The 10,408-nt window shown below is 50.5% G+C and overlaps 5 protein-coding genes across 5 annotated transcripts, besides 1 other annotated feature; 3 read left to right on the top strand and 2 right to left on the bottom strand.

Moving 5' to 3' along the window:
* Positions 1-201: 201 nt before the first annotated feature.
* Positions 202-1,934, top strand: EKO05_0007035 (uncharacterized protein; the record flags this gene model as incomplete). Its single annotated transcript, XM_038940753.1, has 2 exons — positions 202-292; positions 343-1,934. The coding sequence occupies 2 exons, from the start codon at positions 202-204 to the stop codon at positions 1,932-1,934; spliced, it is 1,683 nt and encodes a 560-aa protein (XP_038797561.1).
* A 132-nt stretch (positions 1,935-2,066) lies between these two features.
* On the bottom strand, positions 2,067-3,697 carry EKO05_0007034 (uncharacterized protein; the record flags this gene model as incomplete). The annotated part of the gene is made up of 2 exons (XM_038940725.1): positions 2,067-2,943; positions 2,994-3,697. 2 exons carry the CDS (start codon positions 3,695-3,697, stop codon positions 2,067-2,069), a joined length of 1,581 nt encoding a protein of 526 aa, XP_038797560.1.
* Positions 3,698-4,155: 458 nt separating this feature from the next.
* EKO05_0007033 (uncharacterized protein) lies at positions 4,156-5,344 on the bottom strand (the record flags this gene model as incomplete). Its single annotated transcript, XM_038940715.1, has 2 exons — positions 4,156-5,251; positions 5,298-5,344. 2 exons carry the CDS (start codon positions 5,342-5,344, stop codon positions 4,156-4,158), a joined length of 1,143 nt encoding a protein of 380 aa, XP_038797559.1.
* A 1,266-nt stretch (positions 5,345-6,610) lies between these two features.
* EKO05_0007032 (Tryprostatin B 6-hydroxylase) lies at positions 6,611-8,031 on the top strand (the record flags this gene model as incomplete). The annotated part of the gene is made up of 4 exons (XM_038940912.2): positions 6,611-6,776; positions 6,828-7,231; positions 7,274-7,670; positions 7,718-8,031. 4 exons carry the CDS (start codon positions 6,611-6,613, stop codon positions 8,029-8,031), a joined length of 1,281 nt encoding a protein of 426 aa, XP_038797558.2.
* Positions 8,032-8,591: 560 nt separating this feature from the next.
* Positions 8,592-10,033, top strand: EKO05_0007031 (uncharacterized protein; the record flags this gene model as incomplete). The annotated part of the gene is made up of 2 exons (XM_038940749.1): positions 8,592-9,009; positions 9,066-10,033. 2 exons carry the CDS (start codon positions 8,592-8,594, stop codon positions 10,031-10,033), a joined length of 1,386 nt encoding a protein of 461 aa, XP_038797557.1.
* Positions 9,838-9,874: a tandem repeat.
* Positions 10,034-10,408: the final 375 nt, after the last annotated feature.

The raw sequence follows: 10,408 nt of genomic DNA, 5'->3' as shown, positions 1-10,408 counted from the left end.
AGGGTCGTTGGGGAAAGTGAAATGCTGCCCACGCTTAGCGCACCTCCGCATTAGCACCCCACAGTCAGGCTCAGGGTATAAGAGGCTCCCACCTGTCCTGAGTAGAAGCCTTCATCCGTCTCCTGTGTGACCGATTGCATCGACTTCTCAGCTTTCGGCTCGTTCTTATTCTTCCTCCCAAGCTTGAATAATCTGTCCAACATGCCTTTCAAGCTACATAACCCATGGAAGGAGAACTTGAAGGACACACCGAAGGAGTCCCTTAACTGGCGTCTCTGGTATGGTGTTTTTGGTAAGATACGTCAAATCGCTACCATCACTTCCTCTACTAACGGGGTCAAGTCTTTGGTCTGATGGGCGCTGCCCGTGGTATTGACGAAGGCCTCATCGGTACCACCGCTGAACTCGAGCCTTTCATCAAGAAGTTTGGGCTCGAAGACCCTAACAAGTCTGAGCACGAGCAGGCTGAACTGCTGTCCAACATTACCTCCATGGTTCAGATGGGTTCCATCCTCGGTGCGCTGGTTGCTTTCCTCGTCACAGACCGCATCGGTCGTCTCTGGGCCACACGACAGCTCTGCATTATCTGGGTCGTTGGTATCGCTATATTCCTCGCTAGCAGCGCTACTGGAAGCATTGGAATGATCTACGCTGGACGATTCATCGCCGGTATCGGTATCGGTCAGACCACTGTTGTTGCACCCACCTACCTAGCAGAGACTGCACCTCGCGCCATCCGTGGTCTTTGTGTGTGCGCATTTTCTGGCTCCGTCTACCTCGGTATCATGCTGGCGTACTTCGCTTCTTGGGGCTCCTCGGTCCACATCTCGTCCAAGACCGACGCTCAGTGGCTCGTTCCCAACAGCATGCATCTGATGTTTGCTGGCATCATCTTCACTCTGTCGTTTTTTGCAAAGGAGAGTCCCCGTTGGCTCATCAAGGTCGGCCGTCACGAAGAGGCCCTCAAGAACCTTGCCCAGCTTCGTCACCTGCCTGCCGACCACCCCTACGTCACCACCGAGATCATCGATATCAACGACCAACTCAACCGCGAACGCGAGGCCACAATGGGCACATCGTGGCTGGGTCCCATCAAGGAGATGTTCTCTAGCAAAGCCAATCTCTACCGTCTCCAGTTGTCCGTTATGTCCCAGTTGCTTGGTCAATGGAGTGGCGCAAACTCAATCACCATCTACGCACCCCGATACTTTGCCATGATGGGTACAACTGGTCAAAACGAGAAGCTCTATGCTACGGCCATCTTTGGAGTTGTCAAGTTCGTTAGTGCCATGCTCTGCGCGTTTTTCCTGATCGACTTTATTGGTCGTAAACGGTCTCTCGCTACCGGCATCACCATTCAGCTGTTGGCTATGCTCTACATGGCAATCTTCCTCCTCGTCGACAACAGCATCTCCGACAAGAGCGTGCCTCAGACTTCAAGCCAGAAACACGCTGCCATGGGTGCTATTGTTATGATCTACTTCAGTGGTTTCGGATGGGCTTTAGGGTGGAACTCCATCCAGTACTTGATCAACTCGGAGATCTACCCGCTTCGCCTACGTGCTCTTGGAGGCTCTTTCGCCATGACCTTCCATTTCGTCAACCAGTACGGCAACTCAAAGGCCGTTCCCCTCATGTTCTTGGCCATGACCACTGGTGGAACTATGCTGTTCTTTAGCTGTGTCACCGCTGTTGGTTTCCTCTGGGTTTGGTTCTTCCTGCCCGAGACCAGTGGACGCAGTCTCGAGGCCCTCGACGAGATGTTCAACCTGCCGTGGTACCTCATCGGTCGCAAGGGTGCGGCCCTTACTGCAGGATCGGGCGGTATGTCAGAGATCCTGGACCATGCTGGCGAGAAGGCAGCGACTGTCGAGATGGAGAACTCGGACACAAAGGTTCAGGGTGGGGAGCACACTGTCGAGCGCAAGGTGTAAGCGCGTAGGATTAAATGATACCACATAGTTTACGGACTGAGACATTGAGATGCAAGGGCTAAGCTCCATCTCTTATGAATACGAATTACGAACAATCGAATAATTTCGATCACATATACTCCACTCTCATTCCTATTTGTTGTGACCAGCAACCTCCATAAACGGACTCCTCTCCCTAAGCTTTCTGCCATACCTGATCAACACGACAGGAATGCAACTCAGCACCAACGCGATGAAACCTAACAAGCTACTCGCCCAATTGAAACCCAGTGTGCGGTACATGCTCTGCGTCGCCAGTGGCAAGAATGCAGCCATAAAATTCTCCAGAAAGGCCACTCCTGCAACCGCGCTTGCCGCGTACTTCGCATACGCATCAACAATGTACGTCGTCAACGCAACTGTACATAGAAACATGCCGAATCCGACGAAGCCTAGCGCGATTGATGGCACAATCCATGGTATATCTGGAAAACTTGACCAAGCGAAGAAGAACAACCCGCCAGTGAGTCCAACAAACGATGCTGGAATGCTGAGATACAGCCTTGCTTCCGGTAGGGGGTTGCCAGGGTCTTCAGTGTTGCGCTTTGCACTCGCAAAATATACTCTGTCTTGGACCAATTGTGCGAACACGCCCACCAATTCTCCCACCACAATCGCACTCTGTACCATACCCGTGCCGAAAAACGTCCACCCGTACAGACCCTGGTAGACCTGCATAATACTCTGCGTGAACATGAACGCAATGCCGATGACGAAGGCAGACCACATGCCCAAGCTGATGAGCACGCCCTCGGTGAATAGAAGTCGGGTGGGCCGGATGAGGGTCTCAGTGAGAATGTCGTTGAGACTGGTTTTTGTCTTTTCCTGCGCGGTATGCACGGCAAGGCCGGTTTCTGCGCGGATCTTGGCGGCGCGTTGGTGAAGGATGACGTCTGGACGGACTTCGGGGAGTGCGAAGAAGAGGATAGGCAGAAGGGCCGCGTAGAAGATGATCTGGCCTATGAATATCCTACACTGTGTGAGTGATTGAATGTGGGGAGGGGCGAGAGAGTAACGGACCATCGCCAGGTGGTGTATTGGACGACGAGACTGCCGAAGACAGGACCCATGCTGAGTCCGGAAAGGAGCGCAAAAATGTACATCGATGTGAAGAAGCTCTTCGTCAAACCGGCGTACCAGATATCGCTTACAATACCAGAGGTAATGTTCGCTAGTGTGGCTGTACACGAACCAGTGATGATTCTGACTACGATCAGAGTAGCAAAGTTTTGAGCTACAGCTTGTGGGATGATGAAGATAATCAACACAGCGTAGATGGCCAAGTAAGTCCAGCGTACACCAAATGCTTCCATCAAGGGAAGACCCACCAGGGGTGCTGCTGCACCGCCAAGGTTCCAACTCAACACAGGCCAATATGAGTGCGGAAACACTTCGTCGCTGACATGGAAACTCTCATTGATCTGCTCGGCTGCACTTGTCATCATTGTACCGTTGATCTGGACAATGAAAGTCATGGCACATGCAAGTATACATGCTCGGTATTTCTTTGAGATGTCCCAATTGAAAGGGTTTTCTGGGTCATTTGGGACAAAGTCGATGGTCTTGTTCGTCGCCGCCGGCGCGAGTTTCTCTTCGTTTTCTGGAGTGCCACCTTGAGGTTGTCGCTGTGCTTCAACTTCCGACTCTTCCTTGGACGATCGTGGAGTAGTGGACCGTGAGGTCTGGGCTAGAGATATTCGATGACCTGCTTCCTGGCTCGACATTTTTGGCAGTTCCTCAGGGTCTGGACAAGACGTGGAGAAACAGACTCGAGGAAAGTTCACAACACCTTGTGGAGACACAACGCTCCGCGGACCGAGTGGGTACCTCTAGAGTTGGTCTAAAAGAGGTGGGCACGGAAGGTGAGCCGTCGAAAGCTTCGGCCTCCAAGCTTTACCATGCCTCTGGGATTTTAAAAAGACATTATGGAGTTGGAGTGCAAATTTCTGGAGAAAACGACGACTTCGCTGCTTAGCTGCAAACTCTGGATCCTCAAACGGGCTGGTGGAAGGCATTGCTCGCATCATTCGTGACATCACAAAGCCAAGACAAGCATAAAGGGCTTGACTAAAAATTCCTTTGCGGCCAGCGAGAAGGATGCTCATAACGTAATAGAAAGGCTAACCTCTAAAAAGACTAGTACGATCTCCGGCAGCAGAGCCGCAACAGCACCCCAAACCTTCTACAAATAATTCTCTATTTCACCCTTCTCCGCGCTCCGGTATATAGCGTCCAGCATCTTGTGTCTCACAAGCGCGTCTTCGAACGTTGTGACGCGGTGACCTTTTTCAAGGCCGACCCCAGCCCAGGCATCCCATGCCCTGCCGACATTGTACGACATCTCGGATGCTTTATCAACCTCGACATCCTCGAGTTCCTGCTTTACATCTGACGAGGCGCCGTATAATGCAGCTGTAGGATTGGACTTGGCAATCTTCAAAGTGGGCTGATACATCTGAACATGACCGCCCATCTTTGGACCTTCGAGTATGAGCGTGCCCTCGGTACCGACGATCTCCCAACAGAAATTCCGGTTGGTACGCGAGAGTCCGCCTGCGTAGGTCACAGCCACAACACCGCCGCCGTTTGCGAGGCGTCCTGTTATGCTAACATGATCGTGTGCTGTCTTCTTGACCTTTCCTGCAGGTTTGCCGTCCTTGCCAATCAAGTCGAGCTCGGGTAGGAGGTTTGCAAGCGTGGCTGAGATATCCTTGAGTTCGCCTAGGACGTAACACAATGCATCCACAGCATGGCCAAAGGGAATGGTGAGCAGATTCGCACCGGCCTCGACCGGCAATCCGTATAGGAACCCTTCATGAACTGTAGGGCCAAAAATTATGCCATGGCCCACCATCGTCGTGCACAGGATCTTGCCAAGCTTTCCCGATTCTACAATCTCTTTGGCCTTCAGGATCGATGGATTTTGGCGTGCTTGCAAGCCAACCATCGTTTTGACGCCTTTCTCTTTTGCCAGCTGCACAAGCTCTTCGGCTTCAGCCAGGTTGCGAGCCAATGGCCATTCGACAAAAACGTCTTTGCCAGCCTCAAGTGCAGGCTTGGTCAGATCGTAGTGTTCAGGAACGTTAACGCTTACGGCTACTATATCGACATTGGGATCGGACGCAATTGCAGACGGATCGGCGTATGTTGCAACATCGTCCAAAGAATATTCTTTTGCTGCGGCCTCGGCGGATGCTTTCGAGCTGTTCTGGAGAGCTGTAATCTTGTAGAGCGACGTCTGCTGCAGATACGGCAGGTGAGATCGGGAAGCCCACGAGCTGATATCATCAGATCGTGCATGATAGACGATTTGTACGTACTCACCCCTTGGCTGAGAGTCCAATTAGTCCAATTTGCTTTTGATCCGTCATAATTTCGAGGGGCTTTGTATCCGCGTGCGTTTGCTAGATCGAGATGTATGTGGACGAGGTGCGCAGGTTGGATGATACTGTAACCTTTATGTTGTATTTCCTGTGCAGTGGAGGAGTGGTGCAGGGGTTCAATATGATGCAAAACTGGGTCACCATAGTTTCGCACAGTAACACAATAAGTCACAACAATGCAGAGTTGATAGGACACAAAGATTTCTACCTTACAGATTTGTAAGCCATAGACCAAGGTGCAACTTTATTCCAGTGGGTATTGCAATCTGCATTCGCTAACAAAGCATAGATTTAAGTGTCCACTCCCTCGAAATTTCCCAAGCTCATCGAGATCATCGAACAATATCGTCTCGTGAAGAGAGTCTGGGCTGATAGCATACACATGACGGATGTGATGTCGACGTTATATCACGTGATCGATTAGTCTATATCTCCATTACCAGTAGCGTGGCGCGCTCATTTCCCGTGCCTGCCTGTGCACTTCAGACTTCACAAGCAGATCAGTAACCTTCCGTTATCTATTGTTGACCGCATTGGATCTACCGAGAACGCTCGCCTTGACACCTTGCCTCTCTATGGATTGCGGCGTTTGCCCTTCCACCGCAATGCGCCGTCCCTGTTTGTGGTGGCTACTGAACCTATTCAAACGCGAAACGCGAGACTCTAACGCAAGAGAGCAAACATTGATCGGGTGCTCAAATAGAGCTGACAGGCATGGATTCTCTTGTTCCCTCGGGGTAGTTGCAGTATCCTCGAACACTGTACACCTCACAATAACTCAATTGAGCTGCTTTGAATGGCGATTAATTTACTGGCACTCGCCTTTCTTTTCGGAATTTCCTCGTATTTACTGTTGTTTTCGAGATGCGAGTGGGATCGGGATGCTCCAAAGGTCGTGTCAGCCTATGTACTCTTGTGTGCAATAGTCCTCACAGCCGATGTTTCCAACCCATATCGTTCTTTTGCGCAATGTTTCATTGAGACCTACAAGACTAGCTCCGTTTTACTCGGTGATTTTTTGTTTCAATGATCCTTTACCGCCTTCAATTCCACCCCTTAAGGTCGTTTCCCGGACCGCTTGCTGCACGCATGTCCACATTCTGGATATATCGAGAGAACTGGCCGGACCTGAGACTTTACCGAAAGCTGCGAAATAAACATGACCATTATGATAACTTTGTGCGCATCAGTAAGGTAATAGTCCCGACGAGAATTTTGGCTACTAATAGATCTTCGGGACTTAGAGAGCTGTCCATGTGTAACCCAGACGCGATCAGCGATGTTCATGGTCCAAGGAGCAAGATTCGGAAAGGCGAGTTCTACGAACAAATACACCCTGCACATAGCCTGCAGTTCACTCGTGACCCTGGTCAGCATAGACAACAGCGCCGTTACTGGGACAAAGCATTCCAAGTCAAAGGTGGGAAGCCGCAACCCCAGTCTCGTATGCGTAGCTGACATCCCGCACCAGCCTTGCAGGATTACACACCTCGTTTGGTGAAGCATTACAAAATCATCATAGACATCTTCACTGCAGATTCTGCGACTGGCGGACAAATTAACGTGAGCAGACTGTTCATGGACCTCTTCTTCGATGTAGTATGTGACCTGACGATCGGCAAGTCTTTCAATTCGTTGACGACGGGAGAGCGGAACCCAATCATTACAGAGTTTCTTGCGCAACAGCAGAGACTCGGCTTCGTATTGTTGAACATGTGGATTTTCCATTTGATCAGATGCATACCACTGGTAGTGTCGGGTATTGTCTCCTGGATACAGTGGCGTACTAGCTCTGGCGTGAGCAGGGACTTACGCGAGAAGTGTTCATCTCGCAAACGGCAATGGTATGCAAACGCCTTGGAGGAGAGGAAACAGGTCAGTCAGCATCCTGTTGATGGACGTGACTGACTTGGCAAGATGCAAAGAATCCCCTCCGACTTATACACATACCTATCGCAGTCCGACACATTCGAATCTGCCGGTGTTCACGAAACTCAGCTGGCCATTGTAACTGGTGCTGATACCAACGCGATTACAGTTTCGAACGCCTGCTATCTCCTCTGTCAGCATCCAGAATACCAACAGAAGATTTACAAAGAACTATCAGATGTGCCCACTCACGAAATCATGGTCGATTATCGGCATCTGATGAGCAAGCATTATCTTTTGAGCATCATCAACGAGACGTTGAGGCTATATCCACCATTCCCTGGTGGTTTGCAACGTCAGACACCACCAGAAGGCGCGACCATAGCTGGTCATTACGTTCCAGGGAACATGGTCGTCTCAACACTAACATTTGCACTTCATCAAAGTACAGTCATGCTATATAAGCCTCAAACAGGTGCTAACCCCATATAGACCCTCGTGCGTTTCCCCGACCAAATGATTTCGTACCTGAGCGCTGGACCTCTCAGCCCAACCTCATCCTTCGCAAAGGCGCCTTCGTCCCATTTTCCTATGGAACCTACAACTGCGCTGGGAAACCTTTGGCGATGATGCAGTTGCGTATGGTCATTGCCATGTTCGTCAAGAAATTTGAGCTCTTTTTCGCGCCAGGCAAGAAAATTGCGTGTGAGCGCTATATTCAAGACCAAGCGGACTGTTTCGCACTGCACATCAACCCAGTGCCGCTTGTGCCCAAAGAGAGAATCAACCCAAAGCACGTCATGTAGCGTTTGGGAAGGAACATTTGCTGCTGTCTTAGAACGCATGTGGCTGCGATATTGCCAAAACATCTGGTCGTTGCTCCTTCGTTTGTCAAAACCTGTGGAGAGCACTAACCTTCCTTGCTCATGACAGCTGCTGCATGTATCTTCTTGTTTCTGCCCGTTAGGTCATCGCAGCCAGCATCTCTCCTACTAAGTACACGGTTTACATACGCATAGATCATATCGTACACACCTTATATTTGATTTAACAGTGTTGCTGAATTTCCCACTCAGAACAATACCTCTACGCTGATAACAAGCACATCAATTGGGCATATACAAAAGACATTTTCACTTACACCAGCGCCGGCTGTTTGTTATTTGGTCTGTCAGGGTGCTGTTGAGCGCAGTAGCGGTAGGTGTCTTTCACCTTCACTTACGGAACAGTCGTTCAAGCTTTTAAGGACGCATTCTTGATCCAACTACTTTACCACATCATCAATCAATACTTCACAACGCCGTAAATATTAGGTTCGCTTACCAATCCTTATCTCGACATACGTACAGGTATCGACATTGCCGCAATGGCGCCCAACAAGCAAAAAGTCGTTGCTCCCAAGCAGCCTGGTCGCAAGGCGGCACGATCAAGGAAATCACGGCCAGAAACCCCAATATCTGGGCCTACACCGTCGAAAGTCACGTTGAAGCTGAAGCTGGGATCGAAGCCAAAACCAAGTGCCCAAAAAGATGGACTGCTGCCTGTTTCCGCATATCAGTTTCCTCTGAGCGCGCCACCTTCAGATGATACCCCCGTAGATGAAAACGCGAAAGACTCCACAATGCTAAACTCAGTTGAGCAAGGCAAGAGGCATGGCGGACGGCAGAGGACTAAGACTCAAGCCCCCGATATGGTCTTTGGAAGTGAGATGGACAGGCTCATGTCATCTGTTACCACAGGCAAAACGGGAGACGAAGATGAAGTTAAGATTGCCAGCTCACCACGTAAGTACACCTGATGGAAACATACCACGAAGCGTGGCCTTGACTGACGAAGCAAGCTTCCATTCTTAGCATGCACGCACCTGAACGTCACAGCTCCCTCGCTACCGAAACCTCTTTCTCCGCCGATCAGAGCACCGTCCTACCACTATCACACTACTCAGGCTCTATCGACGAGGACGTTGACGATATCCTCAGCAGCCTTCGCAATTCCTACGACATTCAAGTTGACTTGCCTGACATGTCGTTCAACGATGTTTTTAAGCCCTACACTGCCAGATTCCTAACGCAACTCTACATTCAGTGCTACGAAAACCACCTCTGGCACTCCTGCGACCTCATTGCCGACACATGGATTCGCGCGCTGCAGAAGGCAAACAAGCGTAGTCACAGGAGCAAGAAGGCGCGTGATCACATGTGGCGCAAGAATGCCGCTCTGCTCAGGATCTTTTCAGAGAAAAAGAAGGGGTTCAAGAAAGACGTGTACGAGTTTGAGTTGGATGTGGAGGATCCGGATATGGATAACGATGTTACCGTTTTCAACGTCACGTTCTTGCAGCAACTGTACGACCACACACGGCCGAAGTGCGGAGCTAGGCTGCTGTGGGCGGATGCCATGACGCTGGCTGGTGGAAAGATGGAGGCTACCGTCTTGAAGGATCCAGATGTTTGGCCTCAAGAATTGGTTTACGACATCATGTGTACGGCCTTGCGCATGGTGGGGCGCAAGCTGACGCTCAAGATCGAAGAGAAGTACGAGGGCGCGTGGTGCAGATATCATGAGCATGTCAAGCATGGACTACCGTGTTATCGCGAATTGGCGTGGCAGCAGAAGCGTGAGGAGGAAGAGGAAGAGGATGATAAGAGGCCGGGCGTGAATGAAGCTAGGGGCGAGAAGCGGGACCACAAAGCCCTGGGGCATGCTGGCGATGTGCAAGGTGAATCAAAGCGTGTGCGGTTCGATGCCGAAGAGGTCATTGATTTTGGGGAAATTGACGCTGAGGGCGAGTCAGAGGAGGAAGGCTAAGGATGTGTAGTGGAAGCGGTCCATCATTAAACTTCACAAGGCTCAGGAGGCAAGAGGTTTCGTGGCCGCTAGCAGCTGTCTGGACAACTACAACAATGCATTGCGACTTTGGAAGCTTCTGGTATTCTCAATCCTGTGTGAGATATCTCCATGCACACACGCACAGCTGTTATTCATCAATGGCTGCCTTTGAGCGGAGAGTAACATCTTTCGAGCCGCTACTGCTCCTCAATCCAGGCCATCAAACAAACGGATTACCGCAGCACAATCATCTTCTCAATCAGTAACCCAAAGCAAAATATGACCACCATCGCTAGTCTGTCTGGTGCTTCAGTGAATGGCTGAAGACATTGACGGGTTGCAAGTTTATTCATC

Source organism: Ascochyta rabiei, chromosome 11 (genome assembly GCF_004011695.2).
Source record: "Ascochyta rabiei chromosome 11, complete sequence".
Lineage (NCBI taxonomy): Eukaryota > Fungi > Ascomycota > Dothideomycetes > Pleosporales > Didymellaceae > Ascochyta > Ascochyta rabiei.
The sequence above is the reverse complement of the archived record's forward strand: the minus strand, read 5'-3'. Positions and strand labels throughout refer to the sequence as shown.